The sequence below is a fragment of the Budorcas taxicolor genome, chromosome 14 (genome assembly GCF_023091745.1).
Source record: "Budorcas taxicolor isolate Tak-1 chromosome 14, Takin1.1, whole genome shotgun sequence".
Taxonomy (NCBI): domain Eukaryota; kingdom Metazoa; phylum Chordata; class Mammalia; order Artiodactyla; family Bovidae; genus Budorcas; species Budorcas taxicolor.
In genome coordinates this window covers 69,125,864-69,149,786 of record NC_068923.1, presented here as the reverse complement: position 1 = coordinate 69,149,786, position 23,923 = coordinate 69,125,864, and the positions used below count along the sequence as shown (strand labels likewise).

Genomic DNA, 23,923 nt, shown 5'->3' with positions numbered 1-23,923 from the left:
TAATGTCTCTGCTTGTTAATTCATGGTTTTCTAAAACCATTTTTTTTGTACATTCAGGTAGGGTCTATTATCATCTTATGATTATTTTTGTTTTCTTTTGTAGACTTTTAACTGTAGAGACCAGTTCATATAAAGATAGTACATATAAAAGTAGTGAAAATCCCATGTGCTTCTCTTTTATTTATTCTGTAGAAGAATAGCATATTGTTATTGATAATTTAACTCATGTATTCAGTAACATTCAATAACAACTTAAATCAGCTATTTAAATCTATACAACATATGTGTCAGTAGAAGGAAGAAGGTAACTTTATATGAATATGTAAGATTTTTCAGAGGTAAGAGTAGAAGCATGTATGTAACTGGTGAATTGGACACTTCGTTCTACCTTAACTATATAAAAAAGGGATCTTTTTTCTGGATTAGGTACACTCCCACCCCCAGTTATTATTTCTGCTTTTATCAAAATGCTGTTCTTTGAAATTCCAGAGTTCCCTATTATATTATAACATGCAAAGTTGTTCTGTCAACTTTCATTGTTTGCTAGTGCCTTTGACCTTACTTTACATTATTCATTTTATTCTTCATATATAAGCAAAATTTCCTTTGTCCTAATTTTTCTGTGTTGATTTCCTTATATAATTGTGTATTTTTGTATGTTATATGGACTGTTGTAGTAATGTTTTTAAGGGAGTTTTGTGATGAATGTTCCTTCAGTGCTGATAGCCCAATATGATACCCTGATTATGAAAATTTTATATTCTTGAGTCAGTGGAGTACTTTGAATATTTTGAGAGTTCAGTGTGTAATATTATTCAGTTTTCTGAAAAAATAATCCTTAGCTTTTATCAAATTCTGAACATTGTAACCTCAAAAAAGCATGATCCATAGTTGCCTAAAGGGACAGAAGATCTTTGTAGCCATTCGATGCCATACAGTAAAGATAGCTGTAATATCAGTTGCATTTTCAGTCTTCTAAAGGATCTGTTGCTCTTGTTAAATTGATTTTCCACTTTATGAAATTTGAGACAACACAGATTTTACACTAATGTGAGTGTATTTTCTTTACACAAGATGAAAGTTGATTTCATCTTGTCAATTTGTTTGACATTAATCAAATATTTGTATATATAATTGCAAGCTTATTTTTTTCAGAAATGCGAGATAAAATGAGAAAATGGAGAGAAGAAAACTCACGAAATAGTGAGCAAATTGTGGAAGTTGGAGAGGAATTAATTAGTGAATATGCTTCTAAGCTTGGAGATGATAGTAAGTTTTTAAATCTGTTATGTTCATGCTCAGCACATGTTTCATTTACAGTTTAGTTTTTTTTTTTAAATCCAGTTTTTTTCTGCTCTTAGTATCAATCCATGATTTATTAATGTTTAAAATACTTCTCAGGAAGTCTGAATGATAACTTTTATTTTTAGAGGGACTTATAATTATTGGTAGTAGTGCAGCTATCAAGTAGGCTTTTTTGTTTTAAAGCTCACAAGGCTGTAGTCCTGGGCAGATCAAAAATGTATTTCATAATGAATCTTTTAAAACAGGAAAGGTATTAAATAATTGACATTTTTTTAACCTGGTTAAATATTAAAATATTATGCATTGCTAAAAATTTCAGGATGCTTTTTCCTTAATTCCAGATGTAATATAATAAATCACTTTTCAGTTGTAAAAATGTTCTTTAAAATATCAGAAGCATGAAGAATTCATTATCTAATTTCTGTTGTGAGATTTTTATATTAAATTCAGTTTTTTCCTGTTTGTGTATTTAGTTTGGATCATATATGAACAGGTGATGATTGCAGCCCTCGACTATGGTCGAGATGACTTGGCATTGGTGGGTATCTTTTATTTTATATTTAATTTCCTTCATAAATTATGTATCAGCAGTACGTGGCTTTAGTGAATGCTTTCTGTAGCTGTTTTTTAGTGTCTTGAGTTGGTAGGACTGGCTAGGTACTTTGGGACACATTATATTTTTATATCTTTTTAGCAATCCTAAAAAGTATTTAGTATCCCAGTTTCACTGAAGAGGTTAAATTAGTTGGTGAAGGTAGTTTACTTAATAGGTGGTTTATACTATATTATAGAGTTAAACATATAGTTTAAAACAAATTTGTCTTTTGGGTTGTTAAATGGCTTATGTTGTACATAACATTAAATATTGTTTTGAGATATTTTAAATGTATATCTTAAAATTATTAGAAAATCCTAACATGTACAGAACATGACTTAAAATACTGTATTTAAGTGGGGCCTGATGCATTGTGAAAGTAAGTTTTAATTTAATTTTAATTAATTTTAAAGAAAAATAATAATAGCTATATTTTTGAGCATTCATATGCTAGGCACTGTTCTAAATGCTTTACATCATTTTTATTTTTATTTTACATGCTTTATTTGATCTATATAATTATTTCTTAATTTGACTTGTTTGATAGTATCACTGTATTTATTGTATAAATCAGGAAGCAGTGGTTTCTGTTTTGTAATCCTGACCTCTTAAGTTCTCCTTCATGCTGCTTCCTCATAAGCCACGAAGAAATACAAAAAAAAATACCACAGAGTAGAAATACCTGGAGAACGTATACAAGTCTAATTGGGATTGTCCTTTTCAATGTAATTTATGTTAGCAGTATGTTTAATTCTGGTGGAGTTGCCCATGATAAAAAATATTCCACAAAAGCTTTGTATTACCTTTAAAACCTATGAGACATAGTCTTTTGAATACCAAAGAGGTGGCAGCTTATTTTTTGCAGGAGATTTTGAAATTTTTTTTTGAATAGCAAAATGCCATTTGATAAAGTAGGAGATCAAGTGAGTAGATAACTTTTTTTGTAACAGTATTTTTTTTTAATGGTTCAGAATTTCAGCACAGTTAGCTTGACTGAACAAGTACTGTGAGTTTTGCATGATATCAAACTAATTGAACATCATTTTCAGTTTTAATTAACTTGAATATTTTTCTTATTATAGAATTTACAGACACAGACTTTGAAGCTATACTGCCAAATCATATTAAAACTTATTTTCTTATGATTAGTAATCTGTTCATTAGTTAAATGCATTTTTAATCACATGCTTTGGGGCACTAGAAAGGATTATTTTTATCATCCTTAACATTTCTAAGACTCTTATAATCCCTCATGCTCAATAAATATTTGATTATTTAGTTGAGTTGATGGGTTCATTATGAATATCTGCAAAAAGAAGATAGATACTCCATTGTCATTGTGTCTGTATTTTATGGCCTTAAATTAGGACAAGTATTCTGACAAGGTGATTGATTAATATATGATTTGAACAAGGCAAAATTAAAGTGTTAATAGTATTTGATTGAGACTTCAGTGTACTGCCAAAGAACTTAATTTTTATCTAGAGACTGATTATGCAGTAGTTAGGAAGAAAAGGCTGGGAAACTGTTGTAGTTAGTTAAGATTGGCTTGATTCATTATGGAAGCAGTTTTTAAGGAGGAGTTGATATGATAGTATTCAAAGAGTTATTAGTGGACCCCAAAATCTTATTTCCTTAGTTAAGAGTTCGACTCGTTTCTGAGAACTCACTGTTGTCCTCACTGTAAATTCACAATTCTTTCACTCCATTTTTCATTACTGATTAATTTCACTTATGTCATTAGATCTCAGTAATTAAATTATTTAAGAAGATACACTGAAGACTATGAAAGGCATTCCTTGTAGATCATTTAGTATATGTAGTGTAATTGCTGATCTTCAAGTCTTTTTATAATTTTTTTTCTTTTTTAGTTTTGTCTTCAGGAGTTGAGAAGACAGTTCCCTGGAAGTCACAGAGTCAAGAGACTAACGGGCATGAGATTTGAAGCCATGGAGAGGTAACTGAATCTTGCAAATAGTGTGATCCTGTTTTCAAATGGCAAACATGGGGTCTTGAATGTAGGTCCTCCTGCACCAGTGGCAGCATCATTAATTATGCAAGATCTTTTGCTACTCAGCTTCCGAACGGTGTCAGAGTACTTATCAGCATCAATCCTCCAAGTTATTACTCTTAGATAGAATTTGACATATGAGTGGAATCTATTTATCATCTTTGGCCTCATGGAATGGGATCATGCTTTGGAGTAAGAACTGGCTTCATATCCTATTTCTAAGGATTTAATCTATTGACCTGGAAAATTATTTAACTGCTTTAAGTTTTTTCAGTCTTATTCCTCTATAAAACAAGAATATTACCAGCTTGTCAGGGTTGTTTTGAGAATTAGTAATGATATATATATAGTACCCCCACAGGCACTCAAAATATAAAAGCTATTATATATATATATATATATTTTAACTGAGATATAATTGATATAGGGACTAAGACTAAGGGGAAAATATGCTCAGTCATGTTCAAATCTGGAGTGGGTTGCCCTCCTCCGGGGGATCTTCCCAACCCAGGGATGGAACACAGGTCTTCCGCATTGCAGGCAGATTCTTTACCTGCTGAGTCACCAAGGAAGCCCATAATTGATGTATAACATTATATTAGTTTCAGGTGTATAGCATACTTATTTGATAAATGTGTATGTATATTGTGAAATGATTACCATAATAAGTTGAACATCCATCATCATAGTTATAAATTTTTATTTTCTTATAAGAATGTTTAAGATTTACTCTGTTAGCAACTTTCAGTTACACAACACAGTATTGTTAGGTATAATAAACCATGTTGTATTATGTCCCGGACTTAATTTATTTTATAACTGGAAGTTTGTACCTTTTGACCACCTTCACCCATTTCTCCCACTCCCCATCCCCTTCTCTGACAACCACTAATCTGTTCTATGTATCTATGAGTTCATGTTCTCTTTGATTCTACATGTAGGTGAGATCACACAGTATTTATCTTTCTTGGTCTGACTTACTACACTTAGCATAACACCCTTAAGGTTCATCCAGGTTGTCATAAATGGCAGAATTTCTTTCCTTTTTATGGCTAATATCTTCCCTGGTGGCTCAGACGGTAAAGTGTCTGCCTACAATGAAGGACACCTGGGTTCAATCCCTGAGTCAGGAAGATCTCCTGGAGAAGGAAATGGCAACCCACTCCACTATTCTTGCCCGGAAAATCCCATGGACAGAGAAGCCTGGTGGAATACAGTCCATGGGATCACAAAGAATCAGACACAACTGAGCGACTTCACTTTCACTTTATGGCTAATATTACATTGTATTAATATATACAGTTAATCTTTGAACAGCATGAGTTTGAATCGTGTGGGTCCACTTAACACATAAATTTTTTTTAATAGTAAATATTACAGTGCTGCACAGTCTGTAGTTGTTGAATCTGTATGTAGACTCTTAAGGACCAAGTATATGGAGGGCTTATTCTAAGTTATATATATATGGAATTTCAACTTGATGTAGGTTTGGTTTTTAAACCTATGTTTAAGTTATGTATTATTTATGGAATTTCAACTGTGATGTAGGCTTTCCTGATCTCTGCATTGTTCAAGGGTCAAACTTCTTTATCTATTTATCTGTTGATAAACACTTCCGTTATTTCCATGCCTGCTGCTGCTGCTGCTGCTGCTAAGTCACTTCCGTCGTGTCTGACTCTGTGTGACCCCATAGACGGCAGCCCACCAGGCTCCCCCGTCCCTGGGATTCTCCAGGCAAGAACACTGGAGTGGGTTGCCATTTCCTTCTCCAGTGCATGAAAGTGAAAAGTGAAAGTGAAGTCTAGGCTAGTGTAAATAATGCTGCAGTGAACATGGGGCTTCAGATATCTTTTCAAGTTAATGATTTTATTTCCTTTGAGTGAATACCCTAAATTGGAATTGACTTTATCAAATGGTAGTTCTCTGTTAATTTTTTGAGGAACCTTTATACTGTTTTCCATAGTGACTGTGTCAATTTACATTCCGTCTACAGTCCAGTTCCCTTTTTTCCACATCCTTGCCAAGACTTGGTGTGTTTTGTCTTTTTGATAATAGTCATTTTAACAGGTATGAAATGCTATCACATTGTGGTTTTAATTTTCATTTTCCTGATTACTAATTTTGAGCACCTTTTCATGTATTTGTGTGTCTTCTTTAGGAAAAAGTATATTCAGTTCCTCTGCTCCTTTTTACTTAGATTGCTTTTTAAATTTTTGTTGTTGAATTATGTAAGTTCTTATAATATTTTGGCTATTAACCTCTTATTAGATATGATTTGCAAATGTTTTCTCCCATTCCATAGGTTGCCTTTTCATTGTGTCAGTGTTTTCCTTTGCTGTGCAGAAACTTTTTAGTTTGATGTAGTCCCACTTGCTTATTTTTGCTTTTGTTGACTTTGCTTTTTGTGTAAAATTCAAAAAATCACCAATACTGATGTCAGGGAGCTTACCACTTCTGTTTTCTTCTGGGGGTTTATGGTTTTGGATCTTCTGTTCAGCTCTTTAATCTAGTTTGAGTTTTTCTATGTAGTATAAAGACAGAGGTCCAGTTTCACTCAGCTGTCTAGTTTTCCAACATCATTTATTGAAGGGAGTGTTTTTTTCCTATTGTATATTCTTAGCTCCTTTGTTGTAAACTAATTGACCATATATGTGTGGGCTCTCTGTTCTGTCCCATTGATCTATGTGTCTGTTTTTATGTCAGTACCATATTGTTTTGATTACTATAGTTTTGTAATATAGTCTGAAATCAGAGAGTTTGATCCCTTCATCTTTGTTTTTCTTGCTCATGATTGCTTTGGCTATTTGAGATCTTTTGTGATTCTATACAAATTTTAGGATTGTTTTGTTCTGTTTCTTTGAAATGCCATTGGAATTTTAAGAATTGCATAGAATCTATAGATTTCTTTGGGTACTGTGAATATTTTAACAAAATTAATTCTTCCAGTTCTTGAGCATGAGATATCATCTCATTTATTTGTGTCTCAATTATTTGTATCAGTTTCTTTCATTAGTATCTTAAATTTGCAATATATAGGGCTTTCAACTCTGATTAAATTATTTCTAGGTATTTTGTTCTTTTTTATGCAGTTATAAATGGGATTGTTTTCTTAATTTCTCTTTCCGATAAGATTCTTATTAGTGTATTGAAACACAGATTTTTGTATATTGATTTTGTATCCTGCAGCTTCACTGAATTTGTTAGTTGTAACAGCTTTTGATGGCATAAGCGTTGATTGTCTTCACCTGTCTGGCAGTTTTGGCTGCAGTGGCTTTCCCTGTAAGTTTAATTGTCTGATGGATCTAAGAGTAGTTGGTTCAGTATGTTTAGCTTTTTCTTGTGAGAATAGGAGTGATGATTTCCAGTCTTTATGTGCCAGACCAGGAACGAGAAATCTGAGTATCTTTTCATGCAGTTGTTGGACATTTATATATGTTCTTTGGAGAAACGTTTGTTCACATTTTCGGTTTTTAAATTGGATTAACTCATGTCTTTTTATTATTTAGTTGTAAGAGTTCTTTATACATAGTGTAGATACAGGTCTTTTATCACATATATTTGATTTGCAAAAATTTTCTTGCATTACATGGCTTGTCTTTCACTTGTTCAGTGATGTCCTTTGATTACATAATGTTTTGATTTTTTAAAAATTAAGTTCATTTTTTCTTTTGTTGCTTATCATTTTGGTGTTATGTCTAGAAACCATTGCCTAATTCAAGGTCACAAAAATTACACCTATTCTAAGTGTTTTATAGTTTGGATTTTTACACTGTGATCATTGACACATTTTGAGTTAATATTTTTTATGATATGAAGCAGGTGTTCAACTTTATTCTTTCTTTTGTAGATATCTGGTTGTCCTAGCACCAGAAAAAACTACATTCCCCATTGAATTGCCTTGGGCGATTAAATCAGTTGAATGTTAATTATGTGATGGTTTATTTCTGGGCTTTGTGTTCTGTTCCATCAATATATATGTTTATTAAATACCACACTGTATTGAATCCAATAATGACATTGTAGCTTTGTAGTAGTTCTAAAATTGGGAAGTATGTCCTTCAACTTTGTCCTTTTTTTTTTTAAAAGATTATTTTGTCTGTTCTGAGTCTCTTAAGTTTTTATATTCATTTTATAGTCAGGTTGTTGTGTCTTACCTTTGTAACTTGGTGCTTTAGGTGAGACGGTTTACTTGTACTGCACTTGTACTTTTTTTCTTGCAAGATTTATTGATACAGTTTTTCTTAACCTTTTTATTCCTTGGCTTTTGGCTTACCTGTTTTATCTATGTGTATTTTACTATCTTTGGATCTTCTAAGCAAAGGGCATGGATAAATAAAATAAAGTAGTATTACAGGTGAGCTGAAAATAATTTTGAATCAGAGCAGAATGGAAGAAATCTGCAAAGGATTGCTCCTGAATCAGTATTCTATTCTATTACCACTTTTTTTTTTAACTTCAAATAGTATGAATTCCTAGAGCATTCTTGAAATATATAAATAACAAAACACATCCCAGAGTCTAAAATTAATGATTTTTCAGATTGTCTTTTTAACACATTTTAATAGTGATTATTTCTCTACCTTCTTTCCAATCATACAAAAAATTAATATAGTAGCAATAATTTAGTCTTAAGTATTAACTCAAGTTTCTAGCAAATTTTAGTTTCTTTAAGTCTTTATACTTTAATTGAAACTCATCATTTTACCTAGTAAGATTTTACTATTTTTCTGGAAAGAGTGGTTGTTTATGTGTTTTTATAGGACCTTTAATCATTTTCATACATGATTGTGTGAATTAGAATTTTCTGTGACATTTAAAAAGTATGTAGTTGCCTAGCCTTCACTCTACTGACATAAATCTGAAATCAATCAAGGGTGTAATGCAGGACAGTAGACAGGTAGATTTGAGAATGTTGTTGACTCAAGGTAAATTTTTATGGACCTTTAGTGTATTAGCCAGGATTCTCTAGAGAAACAGAACCAATGAGGTGTGTGTGTGTGTCTGCGTGCATGGGTGTGCATAATTGAGATTTACTGTGAGGCAGATATAGAGGCTGAGAAGTCCCAAGATGTGCTGTCTGTGACCTGGAGACCCAGGAAAGCTGGTACTGTAATTCAGTCTGAGACTGGGTCTGAAGGCCTGAGAGCCAGGAGAGCTGATGGTGTAAATTTCAATTTGAAGTCTGAAGGCAGGAGAAGGTGAGATGAAATGTCTCTGCTCTAGCAGTATGAGGCAGTAAAAGGAGATGAATTCCTCCTTGTTCTTCCCTTGTTCTGTTTAGGCCCTCAAGGGATTGTATGGTGCCCACCACATTGGGGAAGGTAGTCTGTTTTACTGAGTACATGGATTCAAATACTAATCTTATCTGGAAACACCTTCAGACATACCCAGAAATAATATTTGATCTTGGTACCCCATGACTGACACAGAAAATTAATCATCACACCCAGTTTTTACATAAATTATATTTTTAAAATTACAACTTAAATATCTTCAAATATAAAACTATTAATGCCTTATGTATATAATTTTCAAACTGTAAAGAAATGTAAGTTTTCTAATAAAATACCAAAAAGACTAGAAAATCCTAAGAATTCACATTATTAGTATCATTGTATTAATGAAATGAATGGTTTCCTATTTTCCTCTGTCATTTCCAGTATATTTCCCAGAGGTTATATAGCTGGGAAAAGATCCCCAGGTGATTCTCATGTACTTTGTCTTGTGAGAACCAGTGCTTTTTAGCATTAATTTTTGCCCTTGTTTATATACTTTATTGTTTTGTTATATTATTATTTAATGATTTTATTTTCTGTTTCTGTAGTTGCAGATTCTTGTGAGGCTAGCATACCTATAATCAAATATTATCATGTATTTGATTTCCAAAGTGATTTTCTTTTTCTGAGCTGTTGCTAACTCTGATTAACTTAGGATGTAGTGATGCTGTTTGGCCTTTGCATTGTATAATCATATTTACAAATTAAATCTGCTTTTAATTTTCTCAGTAGTCTGCTATCATTAGTTAAAATATTCTTATCTATTGGCATGACTATAATCACAAATACAGGCTTGGTTGTTAAAATTGTGGGGCAGTGTTCGATTAAAGGATGTGTCATTTGATGATATAGAATATTCTATGTCTTGAGTATCACTAAGAGAAAAGCTTGAAAAATTATCATAGAGAACTTAAGAATAGATCACAAGAGTATATCTGCTGTCCCTAGTTTTATAAACACTGTTATAAAAATTTTAAACACAGATTTTTGCTTTCTCTAAAGATCTCTATCTGGAAGTGAAGAAATTGATTGGAAGGGAGTTAGGGGTTATGGATATGATTAGGTAGGAATTTCAGAATCACTTAGCTATATCCTTGTACTCCAAATAAGATTACCATATATAGGAGTGTATTGTTAGATAAAGTGCTTTATTGATTTCTAATGTATCACTCATTTTGATTCACTATCATACAATGTTAATTTTGGCTTCTTAGTTTTATCCTGTCATATTTGCTTATTTTTTCATTTGATAAATTTGTTGTTGCCCATGTGAGATTGTGAACTATAGTGTTGGAAAAGACTCTTGAGAGTCCCTTAGACTGCAAGGAGATCAAACCAGTCAACCTTAAAAGAAATCAGTCCTAAATATTCATTGGAAAGACTGATGCTGAAGCTGAAGCTCCAATACTTTGGCCACCTAATGTGAAGAACTGACTCATTGGAAAAGACCCTGATCCTGGGAAAGATTGAAGGCAAGAGGAGAAGGGGACAACAGAGGATGAGATGGTTGGATGGCATCAGTGACCCGATGGACATGAGTTTGATCAATCTCCAGGAGTTGGTGATCGACAGGGAAGTCTGGCATGCTGCAGCCCATGGGGTCGCAAAGAGTTGGACACGACTGAATGACTAAACTGAACTGAACTGATATGAGGTTGTAACCCAGTAGAGTATATTATGTGTACATACTTAGTTTAGTTGCTAAGTCGTGTCCAACTCTTGTGACCCCATGGGCTTCCCTGTCCATGTGCGTGGGATTTTCCAGGCAAGACCAGAGTGGGTTGCCATTTCCTTCTGCAGGGGATCTTCCCGACCCAGGGATCCAACCCAGGTCTCCTGCATGGCAGGCAGATTCTTTACTGACTGAGCCACCAGGGAATTCCTTAATAGGTGCTTAATGAATTGAACTTTACCAGCTCAACTAAGAAAAACTCTCATAAATATTTATTAAAGGAAAATTAACACATAGTTGGGCCTTCTCAGGTGGCTCAGTAGTAAAGAATCCCCCTGTGAAGCATTAATGTGATCCTTGGGTTGGGAAGATCCCCTGCAGAAGGAAATGGCAACCCACTCCAATATTCTTGACTGGGAAATCCCATGGACAGAGGAGCCTGGCAGTCTACAGTCCATGGGGTCACGAAAGAATCAGACATGACTTAGCGACCTAAAAAAAAAAAAATTAGATCATTTCCTTGTGAAAATATTTTTTAAAATTAAACTTAAAAAAAAAAAACTTTATTTGCTGTAATTCTAGGTGTAACTAGGGCCACAGAGGTATCTCTTTGAGCTGTAGTTTTTACCTTTGTATTTAGACCAAGTCGAACCAGTATGTTTTTGAAGTAAGTTTTTCTATATTTTATTTGACTTTTTTTTTTTTGCTTAGAAAATGACATTGTATCAAATTTACTATTATGTGAAGATCAGTCTTTCCAGGTTAATCTTTTTCTGTATTTACTATTTGTCATTAAATGTTAAGGTAATGATTCTTGATATTTCTTTTTCTTTTTAAATAGATATGATGATGCTATTCAGCTATATGATCGAATTTTACAAGAAGACCCAACTAACACTGTAAGTTAGCTGGTTGTCCTGAAGATCAGTTAATTCTGTGTTAAGAAGTGAAATTATTTTAGAAATAATGGAAAAATACACATGGAAACATATTTTATTTTGTTATTTGAAATATCTCATGATGGGTCACTTTAAAAAAAGTAGGTTTTAACTCTTTAGTTAAATTTAACTTACAAGATCTCTTATTAGAAAGCAACTACTTGAAATTTAGATAGAATAAATTTTATGTGCTTATAAGAACAAACACCTGTCAGAACTTATAGTTTCTGTAATATTTTCAAGTTTATTAAATACTAACTTGTCTTGTTTGGATAGTTATATTTTAGTTCTCTTATTGAAAAATGAAAGATGTCATCTCAGTAATTAATCTATGGAGTTAATTAATGAAAGGCTTTTTGGTAGTATGACCTGTTCTAAAAATATCCTGGTGAAAAAAAAAATTTTTTTTAATATTGAGAACATTTTAGTTTACTGTATTGATATGATGGCTTAGATTATTTCTTTTACTATAATCCCACCCTAGGGAAATTTTCTCTGGTAACTTCCTGGGTGTTTTGTAGATATTTAAATGGTAAGGATTCTCAGAATATAGAAATTCAGAGAAAAGTTTTGACAGCTACAAGCCTATGTATTATTAAAAAGCAGTTGATTTAGATATTCTAAATATCTAAAAAGTTAAAATTGAAAAAAAATTTAATAATCTTTTAATTTTATTTATCCTAATATGTTGCTCTCTGTTTTAATAAAACAATCCCTTATAAAATGGACCATTTTTTTCTTCCTGAAGATTTTCTCACATACTTATTTCAGCTGTAAGATTTCACCACAGTTTTAAAGGTATTCATTTTTTTTGCAGCCATATATTGAAAATATGATACCAGATTTCTGAAAAACTTGTTTCATGTAATTTTCTCATGCTAGTTTAAAAACCAGTAGTTTGTAATGTATTTTTTAGAATTAGAAGTCAAATATTTCTGTGTCAGTTTAAGTTGGGCATATTTTAAAGAAATTACTTTACTACAGGGTCTAAGATAATATGTAACTAAATATTATCCTGTCTTTGTAGTATTTTTCATGTTTTATGACTTGGCTCCCCTCATAGATTATCTGAAGGGGTAGTAACTAAATCATTTGGTTGTTAGGTAAACAGTTTAGAACAAAGTGACTGAATTCAGCTTTGTTAGATGTATTATTCTTTCATCAAATGTTATTTTTATCTAGTCTTCTCTCAGTCCCTTCTGTCCTTCTGGAAATATTTATTTGAGTATCTGTCAGGAGCCACCAAAGGGTTGATGTTACTAAAAATAAAGACGGTATTTCTGTTACCATATCCATAGAGCACTGTGGTAGACATTAAGGGAGAAAAACAAAGCCATATAAGACCTAGAACTAATAAAGTCTGGTAGGGGAAGACTTTACTTACATTAAACAGTACAGACAGCGTGCCTGAAGAACTATGGACAGAGGTTCATGACATTGTACAGGAGGCAGGGATCAAGACCATTCCCAAGGAAAAGAAATGCAAAAAGGCAAAATGGTTGTCTGAGGAGGCCTTACAAATAGCTGTGAATAGAAGAGAAGCAAAAGGCAAAGGAAAAAAAGGAAAGGTATACCCATTTGAATGCAGAGTTCCAAAGAATAGCAAGGAGAGATAAGAAAGCCTTCCTGAATGATCAGCACAAAGAAATAGAGGACAACAACAGAATGGGAAAGACTAGAGATCTCTTCAAGAAAATTAGAGATACCAAGGGAACTTTTTTATGCAAAGATGGGTACAATAAAGGACAGAAATGGTATGCACCTAACAGAAGCAGAAGATATTAAGAAGAGGTAGCAAGAATACACAGAAGAACTATACAAAAAAGATCTTCACCACCCAGGTAATCACGATAGTGTGATCACTCACCTAGAGCCAGACATCCTGGAATGTGAAGTCAAGTGGGCCTTAGGAAGCATCACTATAAACAAAGATAGTGGAGGTGATAGAATTCCATTGGAGCTATTTCAAATCCTAAAAGATGAAGCTCTGAAAGTGCTGCACTCAATATGCCAGCAAATTTGGAAAACTCAGCAGTGGCCACAGGACTGGAAAAGATCAGTTTTCATTCCAATCCCAAAGAAAGGCAATGCCAAAGAATGCTCAAACTACTGCACAATTGCACTCACCTCACATGCTAGTAAAGTAATGCTCAAAATTCTCCAAGCCAGGCTTCAGCAATACATGAACCAAGAAATTCCAAAGGAAGCTGGATTTAGAAAAGGCAGAGGAACCAGAGATCAAATTGCCAACATCCGCTGGATCATCAAAAAAGCAAGAGAGTTCCAGAAAAACATCTATTTCTGCTTTATTGACTATGCTAAAGCCTTTGACTGTGTGAATCACAACAAACTCTGGAAAATTCTTAAGGAGAAGGGACTACCAGACCACCTGACCTGCCTCTTGAGAAATCTGTTCGCAGGTCAGGAAGCAACAGTTCGAACTGGACATGGAACAACAGACTGGTTCGAGATAGGGAAAGGAATACGTCAAGGCTGTATATTGACACCCTGCTTATTTGACTTATACACAAAGTACATCATGAGAAATGCTGGGCTGGATGAAGCACAAGCTGGAATCAAGATTGCCGGGAGAAATATCAATAACCTCAGATACGCAGATGACACCACACTTATGGCAGAAAGTGAAGAAGAACTAATGATCCTCTTGATGAAAGTGAAAGAGGAGAGTGGAAAAGTTGGCTTAAAGCTCAGCATTTAGAAAACTAAGATCATGGCATCCGGTCCCATCACTTCATGGCAAATAGATGGGGAAACAGTGACAGACTTTATTTTCTTGGGCTCCAAAATCACTGCAGATGGTGACTGCAGCCATGAAATTAAAAGATGCCTGCTCCTTGGAAAAAAGGTTATGAACAACCTAAAAAGCATATTAAAAAACAGAGACATTACTTTGCTGACAAAGGTCCGTCTAGTTAAATCTCTGGTTTTTCCAGTAGTCATGTATGGATGTGAGAGTTGGACTATAAAGAAAGCTGAGCACCGAAGAATTGATACTTTTGAACTGTGGTGTTGGAGAAGACTCTTGAGAGTCCCTTGGACTGCAAGGAGATTCAACCAGTCCATCCTAAAGGAAATTAGTCCTGATTTCCTTTATTCCAGTATTCCAATATTCATTGGAAGGATTGATGCTGAAGCCGAAACTCGAATACTTTGGCCCCCTGATGCAAAGAACTGACTCATTTGAAAAGATCCTGATGCTGGAAAGATTGAAGGCAGGAGGAGAGGGGGCCGACAGAGGATGAGATGGCTGAATGGCATCACCGACTCAATGGACATGAGTTTGAGTAAAATCTGGGAGTTGGCTATGGACAGGGAGGCCTGATGTGCTGCAGTCCATGGGGTCACAAAGAGTCAGATCTGACTGAATGACTGAACTGAACTGAAACAGTAATGTTACTGTGTAAGTTTCACGGTTATATCCGTAGTTATAATTCAAGCTTTTATACTGTAGGGTTTTACATTGTTTAACACTGACTTTATGACTTTTTCATTGATCTTGTGCTCCTGTATTCCTGGATATCCAGTATAAAAATGAGGTTATTCATTAAAGTTTTAAGGAACTCTCTTTCCCTCTCATGTGCATTCATTATTCTTTCAAAAAATATTTGTTGAGTGCTTGATATGTGCTTGGTATAGAGACTAGAAGGATGATTTAGACATTATCCTTGACTTTGCTTTAGAGAGATAGCATGATGTACTTAACAGATTATAAACCTTGAAATAGACTTACTAAATCCTGATTCTTTGGTGATTTGCTGCAGTATTTCTGAGCCTTGTAGGCCTTAATGGTTGAGCATGGCTTAATTAAGACAGATGACTGGCTGGGGAAAGACATCATATTCCATTATGTAAAAAGTAAGGCTTAGGGTTATTAGGGTTATTCTACCTTGGGAGAAAAGAAAAAAGTGATTGAAGTGGAAGTTTCAGATTTAGGGAGATTGCTAAAATGGGTCATCTCATCTATTTTTTAAAAGCTGCAAAATGCTCTTTTGAAAAAAGTAGTATGTACACATGTTATAAATTGCAAACAATACTAGCATATATGTTGAAAATTAAGTCCTCCCATCCTAGATCTCAAGCCCTCTTTCACTTAGGCAAATGTTTCTTAAGAATTTTTCCAGAAATTTTTTCTTGTGCTCACACAAACAGGTCTTATGCATATGTGTTTATGTGTGTGTCCCTTTTAATAGGGAGAATGGTTAGAAATGCAGATGGTGGCATACTCTACCTTTTAAGTAAAAGTGTTCAATTGTGTCCAGCTCCTCTGTCCATAGCATTTTTCAGGCAAGAATATTAGAGTGGGTTGCCCTTTGCTTTTCCAGGGGATCTTCCCAACCCGGGATTGAACCTGTGTCTCTTCTTTGTTGTTTTTTTTTTAATCTCTCCCCTTCCTCCCTCCCACCCCTGCTAAAGTGTGTCTCTTTCACCTCCTGCATTGGTAGGTGGATTCTTTATCATTGAGCTCCCTGGGAAGCCCCAAACTCTACTTAAGTCATCTATGTCAGCACATCCTTTATCTCATCCTTTAAGTTGCTAATAGCATTGTAGTATATGGATATATAATCCTTATTTTGATGAAAAACTTTCTTGAACTAATTAAGATCCTTTGGTATCTGATACATTCCTCCCAGAAGCAGTATTGCATTACATGTCATTTGTAGTATAGATTCCTAGAAGTGAAATCTGGGTCAGGAGGTCCATGTATCTTAAAAATTAATAGATACTGCCTAATTTCCCTCCACAGAAGCTTTTCAATCATCTGTACTCACTTACATGGTATATGAGAGTGCTTCTTTCACAGTATCCTCCCACATGGTATATTATCAGCTTTTTTTCATTTTTAACTTTTGCCAATGGAGGCTCAGACGGTAAAGTGTCTGCCTGCAGTGCAGGAGACCTGGGTTTGATCCCTTGGTTGGGAAGATCTCCTGGAGAAGGAAATGGCAACCCACTCCAGTACTCTTGCCTAGAAAATTCCATGGACTGAGGAGCCTGGTAGGCTACAGTCCATGGGGTTGCAAAGAGTCAGACATGACTGAGCGACTTCACTTTCACTTTCAGTGTAATTAGTTAAATATATAATTTGCATTATGAGAGATTCTGAATATCTTTTAATATGCTTAAAAGGCCACTTTTATTTCTCTTTTTAAACTGCCTTCTTTAATGCAGTTATTTCATGAAATTTCATTTCTAGTCTTATTGAAGACAGCAGGGTTCTAGCGCTCTGCATAAGTTTAACCTACCCCTTCTTCACCACTGATTCACCACTGAGGAAGACTAGGGCTTTAAGGGGCAATATTTTATACCTTTTAGTTGGTTCATTGTCCTGAGTGTTTGGCAGTACAAGAAGTTCTACATTTGTGAACAACCTGATATATTACACTTTAGAATTTTTTTTTCTGCATTATCAATAAAGTTTTTATTTCTCTTTTTGATTTCTTCTTGTTTTAATTGTGGTTGATTTGCAGTGTTGTTTTTGTTTCAGTTATCAGAATAGTAAGTTGAGTTTTTTTGTAGATTATTCCTTTATAGGTTATTACATGATATAGAGTATAACAGATTTTTAATTCTTAGAAAATGGGGAGTGAAGTCAAATTTGATTGGCAAAGTACCAACAGATTTTTTGTTTTAAAGATAACTGCCAGTAATGTGGGAGATGGTTTGAAAGGGGTTAAAAGAGATAAATTATGTAATTTGGAGATAGTTCTGTCTTAGGCTAAAGATTATGGGGATCTAAGGTGGCTTGCTGGTAAAGTACAAACTAGAACTTCCTCTACCTCAGGTGTTGAGACCCAGAAAGACCGCTGCCTCTAAGGCTTATGCCATAACCCTTATGTTGGAATTAGATATAATTGCCTCTGTGCCAAGCGTGAAGATGCTTTTAGAAGGCCATATTTCCCAGGGTCATGGCATAAGCCTTGGAAGCAAAAGAACCTGGAATTCCGCTTTCCCTCTGTTGGCCAGTGGTCTTTCTGGGTCTCAGCATCTGGGGAAGGGGTTGCTCTGCATTGTACTTAACTGGTAGACCTTAGTCCTTTAATCCTTTTCTAGGTTCTTTCCCTGGGTGGCCTATTTTTTTTGGAAGTGTAGCATATCTTTCAGGAAAAAATTGATAGCTAACTATAGTAGATAATTGGAGAAGGAGATGGTACCCCACTCCAGTACTCTTGCCTGGAAAATCCCATGGATGGAGGAGCCTGGTAGGCTGCAGTCCATGGGGTCGTGAAGAGTCGGACACGACTGAGCGACTTCCCTTTCACTTTTCACTTTCATGCATTGGAGAAGGAAATGGCAACCCACTCCAGTGTTCTTGCCTGGAGAATCCCAGGGACGGGGGAGCCTGGTGGCCTGCCGTCTGTGGGGTCACACAAAGTTAGACATGACTGAAGCGACTTAGCAGCAGCAGCATAGTAGATAATGTTACAGAGTTATGTAACAAATTTATGATCATAAGAACTTTTTGCGTTTCATATTTTATAATAGAAATTCTGACTCCATTATTAAAATCGCTTGTGAAATGTGGAGCAGTTTTCGTTTTTGACTTAAAGGTCGATCTAAAGAAGAAATTCAGAAGAATTCAAAACATTGGCACATTTCATAAGATGTGAGAAAGAAATATAAATGGAAATTGATAAACAGTTAAGACTCAATGTTTAGTCTAATGCTATTATTTAAACTATTTTGGCATATAATTTATGTAGAATAGACTGCACATATTTAAAGTGTATAATTTCATAAATTTTGATGATTGTATACACCTGTGAAACCATCACCACAATTAAGATAGTGAACAGAATCATCGTCTAAAGTTTTCTTTGCCCCTTCTGTTTTTTATATTCATATATATATGAATATATAAATATTCTTTCTTGTAGTATATAATTAAATTACAAACAATTTTATCCTTTTGGGTCTTTGTGAGACAGGCCCAGAATATTGTTTATCCTGGGACTAATTATTCCCCAATAGGTCCATCTTAGTACTCGATCCACTGTTTTAGGAATCATGGCATCTTCCAGTCTGGCTGGTAGAAAAAGACACTGTTCCCAGCCTTGTGTGAGCTCTGGGGCACGTTTCCCCCTAAATGTTTCTCTTAGATCTTTTCTTGGCATTTGAAGTTTCCTCGTACCCATGCACTGATCAGTACTGATCAATACTAATCACTACTTCAGGGGAGCAGTATTCTCATAAACGTGCACCAATCAGTACATAGGTATTTAGTACTTAAGGGGAACCTTTGAGATTCAAGGGAAATCTCTTTAGAGTCTTACATATTTTTCTTTCTTTTCTTGTACTCTGCCACATGAACTCTAGCGCGTTGATCTTCTTGGACTCTTGAGTGCTTTCTGAACTCATAGATTCATCTGGGCTCAAGCTGGTTTTCTTTTCTTGCATAGCACTCTTGAAACTCTCAAAGCAGTGAACCAGGGCAATAAAAATAGGACTCACCTTGTATGTTTCTGCCTGTCAGGAATCATCTCTCCTTTTTTTTTTTTCGCTTTTTGTCCTCTGCCTTAAAAATAGTTGTTACATATATATTTATATTTAGTTACAGTTAGCATTTTCAGGCAAGAGGATAAAACTGCTTCCTCTTACTCCATCTTGGCTGGAAGTGAAATCCCTGCTTAGTAGTCTTTTAATTTGTTTTTTATTTTTTATTTTTTTAAAATGTTTATTTTTACTTTATTTTACTTTACAATACTGTATTGGTTTTGCCATACATTGACATGAATCCACCACGGGTGTACATGCGATCCCAAACATGAACCCCCTCCCACCTCCCTCCCCACAACATCCCTCTGTGTCATCCCCGTGCACCAGCCCCAAGCATGCTGTATCCTGCATTGGACATAGACTGGTGATTCGATCCTTACATGATAGTATACATGTTTCAATGCCATTCTCCCAAATCATCCCACCCTCTCCCTCTCCTTCTGAGTCCAAAAGTCCGCTATACACATCTGTGTCTTTTTTGCTGTCTTGCATACAGGGTCATCATTGCCATCTTTCTAAATTCCATATATATGTGTTAGTATACTGTATTGGTGTTTTTCTTTCTGGCTTACTTCACTCTGTATAATCGGCTCCAGTTTCATCCATCTCATCAGAACTGATTAAAATGTATTCTTTTTAATGGCTGAGTAATACTCCATTGTGTATATGTACCACTGCTTTCTTATCCATTCATCTGCTGATGGACATCTAGGTTGTTTCCATGTCCTGGCTATTATAAACAGTGCTGCGGTGAACATTGGGGTACATGTGTCTCTTTCAATTCTGGTTTCCTCGGTGTGTATGCCCAGCAGTGTGATTGCTGGGTCATATGGCAGTTCTATTTGCAATTTTTTAAGGAATCTCCACACTGTTCTCCATAGTGGCTGTACTAGTTTGCATTCCCACCAACAGTGTAGGAGGGTTCCCTTTTCTCCACACCCTCTCCAGCATTTGTTGCTTGCAGACTTTTGGATCGCAGACATTCTGACTGGTGTGAAGTGGTACCTCATTGTGGTTTTGATTTGCATTTCTCTAATAATGAGTGATGTTGAGCATCTTTTCATGTGTTTGTTAGCCATCCGTATGTCTTCTTTGGAGAAATGTCTATTTAGTTCTTTGGCCCATTTTTCGATTGAGTCGTTTATTTTTCTGGAATTGAGTTGCATAAGTTGCTTGTATATTTTTGAGATTAGTTGTTTGTCAGTTGTTTCATTTGCTATTATTTTCTCCCATTCAGAAGGCTGTCTTTTCACCTTGCTTATATTTTCCTTTGTTGTGCAGAAGCTTTTAAGTTTAATTAGGTCCCATTTGTTTATTTTTGCTTTTATTTCCAGAATTCTGGGAGGTGGATCATAGAGGATCCTGCTGTGATTTATGTCTGAGAGTGTTTTGCCTATGTTCTCCTCTAGGAGTTTTATAGTTTCTGGTCTTACGTTTAGATCTTTAATCCATTTTGAGTTTATTTTTGTGTGCGGTGTTAGAAAGTGATCTAGTTTCATTCTTTTACAAGTGGTTGACCAGTTTTCCCAGCACCACTTGTTAAAGAGATTGTCTTTACTCCATTGTATATTCTTGCCTCCTTTGTCAAAGATAAGGTGTCCATATGTATGTGGATTGATCTCTGGGCTTTCTATTTTGTTCCATTGATCTGTATGTCTGTCTTTATGCCAGTACCATACTGTCTTGATGACTGTGGCTTTGTAGTAGAGCCTGAAGTCAGGCAAGTTGATTCCTCCAGTTCCATTCTTCTTTCTCAAGATTGCTTTGGCAATTCGAGGTTTTTTGTATTTCCATACAAATCTTGAAATGATTTGTTCTAGTTCTGTGAAAAATATCGCTTGTAGCTTGATAGGGATTGCATTGAATTTGTAAACTGTTTTGGGTAGTATACTCATTTTCACTATATTGATTCTTCTGATCCATGAACATGGTATATTTCTCCATCTATTAGTGTCCTCTTTGATTTCTTTCATCAGTGTTTTATAGTTTTCTATATATAGGTCTTTAGTTTCTTTAGGTAGATATATTCCTAAGTATTTTATTCTTTTCGTTGCAATGGTGAATGGAATTGTTTCCTTAATTTCTTTTTCTACTTTCTCATTAATAGTGTATAGGAATGCAAGGGATTTCTGTGTGTTGATTTTATATCCTGCACCTTTACTATATTCATTGATGAGCTCTAGTAATTTTCTGGTGGAGTCTTCAGGGTTTTCTATGTAGAGGATCATGTCGTCTGCAAACAGTGAGAGTTTTACTTCTTCTTTTCCAATTTGGATTCCTTTTATTTCTTTTTCTGCTCTGATTGCTGTGGCCAAAACTTCCAGAACTATGTTGAATAGTAGCAGTGAAAGTGGGCACCCTTGTCTTGTTCCTGTCTTTAGGGGAAATGGTTTCAATTTTTCACCATTGAGGATAATGTTTGCTGTGGGTTTGTCATATATAGCTTTTATTATGTTGAGGTATGTTGCTTCTATTCCTGCTTTCTGGAGAGTTTTTATCGTAAATGGATGTTGAATTTTGTCAAAGGCCTTCTCTGCATCTATTGAGATAATCATATGGCTTTTATTTTTCAATTTGTTAATGTGGTGAATTACATTGATTGATTTGCAGATATTGAAGAATCCTTGTATCCCTGGGATAAAGCCCACTTGGTCATGGTATATGATCTTTTTAATGTGTTGTTGGATTCTGATTGCTAGAATTTTATTGAGGATTTTTTCATCTATGTTCATCAGTGATATTGGCCTGTAGTTTTCTTTTTTTGTAGTATCTTTGTCAGGTTTTGGTATTAGGGTGATGGTGGCCTCATAGAATGAGTTTGGAAGTTTACCTTCCTCTGCAATTTTGTGGAAGAGTTTGAGTAGGATAGGTGTTAGCTTTTCTCTGAATTTTTGGTAGAATTCAGCTGTGAAGCCATCTGGACCTGGGCTTTTGTTTGCTGGAAGATTTCTGATTACAGTTTGAATTTCTGTGCTTGTGACGGGTCTTTTAAAGTTTTCTATTTCTTCCTGGTTCAGTTTTGGAAAGTTGTACTTTTCTAAGAATTTGTCCATTTCTTCCACGTTGTCCATTTTATTGGCATATAATTGCTGATAGTAGTCTCTTACGATCCTTTGTATTTCTGTGTTGTCTGTTGTGATCTCTCCATTTTCATTTCTAATTTTATTGATTTGATTTTTCTCTCTTTGCTTCTTGATGAGCCTGGCTAATGTTTTGTCAATATTATTTATCCTTTCAAAGAACCAGCTTTTGGCTTTGTTGATTTTTGCTATGGTCTCTTTTGTTTCTTTTGCATTTATTTCTGCCCTTATTTTTAAGATTTCTTTCCTTCTACTAACTCTGGGGTTCTCCAATTCTTCCTTTTCTAGTTGCTTTAGGTGTAGAGTTAGGTTATTTATTTGACTTTTTTCTTGTTTCTTGAGGTATGCCTGTAGTGCTATGAACTTTCCTCTTAGCACTGCTTTTATAGTGTCCCACAGGTTTTGGGTTGTTGTGTTTTCATTTTCATTAGTTTCTATGCATATTTTGATTTCTTTTTTGAATTCTTCTGTGATTTGTTGGTTATTCAGAAGTGTGTTGTTCAGCCTCCATATGTTGGAATTTTTAATAGTTTTTCTTCTGTAATTGAGATCTAATCTTAATGCATTATGGTCAGAAAAGATGGTTGGAATGATTTCAATTTTTTTTAATTTATCAAGGTTAGATTTATGGCCCAGGATGTGATCTATCCTGGAGAAGGTTCCATGAGCACTTGAGAAAAAGGTGAAATTCATTGTTTTGGGGTGAAATGTCCTATAGATATCAATTAGGTCTAACTGGTCTAATGTATCATTTAAAGTTTGCGCTTCTTTGTTAATTTTCTGTTTAGTTGATCTGTCCATAGGTGTGAGTGGGGTATTAAAGTCTCCTGCTATTATTGTGTTATTGTTAATTTCCCCTTTCATACTTGTTAGCATTTGTCTTACATATTGCGGTGCTCCTATATTGGGTGCATATATATTTATAATTGTTATATCTTCTTCTTGGATTGATCCTTTGATCATTATGTAGTGGCCTTCTTTATCTCTTTTCACAGCCTTTGTTTTAAAGTCTGTTTTATCGGATATGAGTATTGCCACTCCTGCTTTCTTTTGGTCTCTATTTGCGTGGAATATCTTTTTCCAGCCCTTCATTTTCAGTCTGTATTAGTAGTCTTTTTAAATGATGATGATAAGTGAAGTTTTTTGTTTTTCAAAATGTTGTATTATTTTTCTGTAGAAGGACTGTTGTGTGTGAATTAATGATATATTGTTGCCTGTATGATACTGATTGCCATGTAGGTTTTTCTTCAAATTGTCCTGTGTTGTTTCATTAAGAAGACTGATTTTGCATAGTTGAATAGTTACTACTTAAAAGTTTGCTTTTAACCTTAGAATACTAGGAGATAGGGTACTGTATCTTAGGTTTAGAGTGGTTTAGCAGTATAGTAGAGATTTGGGAGCATGTTTCCCAAATTGATTATTAAAACCTTATATTTTGAATCTTTGCTTGAACTTCACTGAAGTGTTTGTAAGGTGGAAAACTTAGTTTTTAAAATAGACTATTAAAAAGTTAATACCAATTTTTTCTTGT

The 23,923-nt window shown here is 34.6% G+C and overlaps 1 protein-coding gene across 1 annotated transcript in view; it reads left to right on the top strand.

Moving 5' to 3' along the window:
- Positions 1–23,923, top strand: part of EMC2 (ER membrane protein complex subunit 2) — a 56,410-nt gene that overhangs the window by 9,310 nt on the left and 23,177 nt on the right. Inside the window, exons 2-5 of the mRNA XM_052651785.1 lie at positions 1,156–1,269; positions 1,779–1,843; positions 3,772–3,857; positions 11,701–11,758. Coding sequence (XP_052507745.1) covers positions 1,156–1,269; positions 1,779–1,843; positions 3,772–3,857; positions 11,701–11,758 — 323 coding nt within the window. The remainder of the gene's footprint in view (positions 1–1,155; positions 1,270–1,778; positions 1,844–3,771; positions 3,858–11,700; positions 11,759–23,923) is intronic.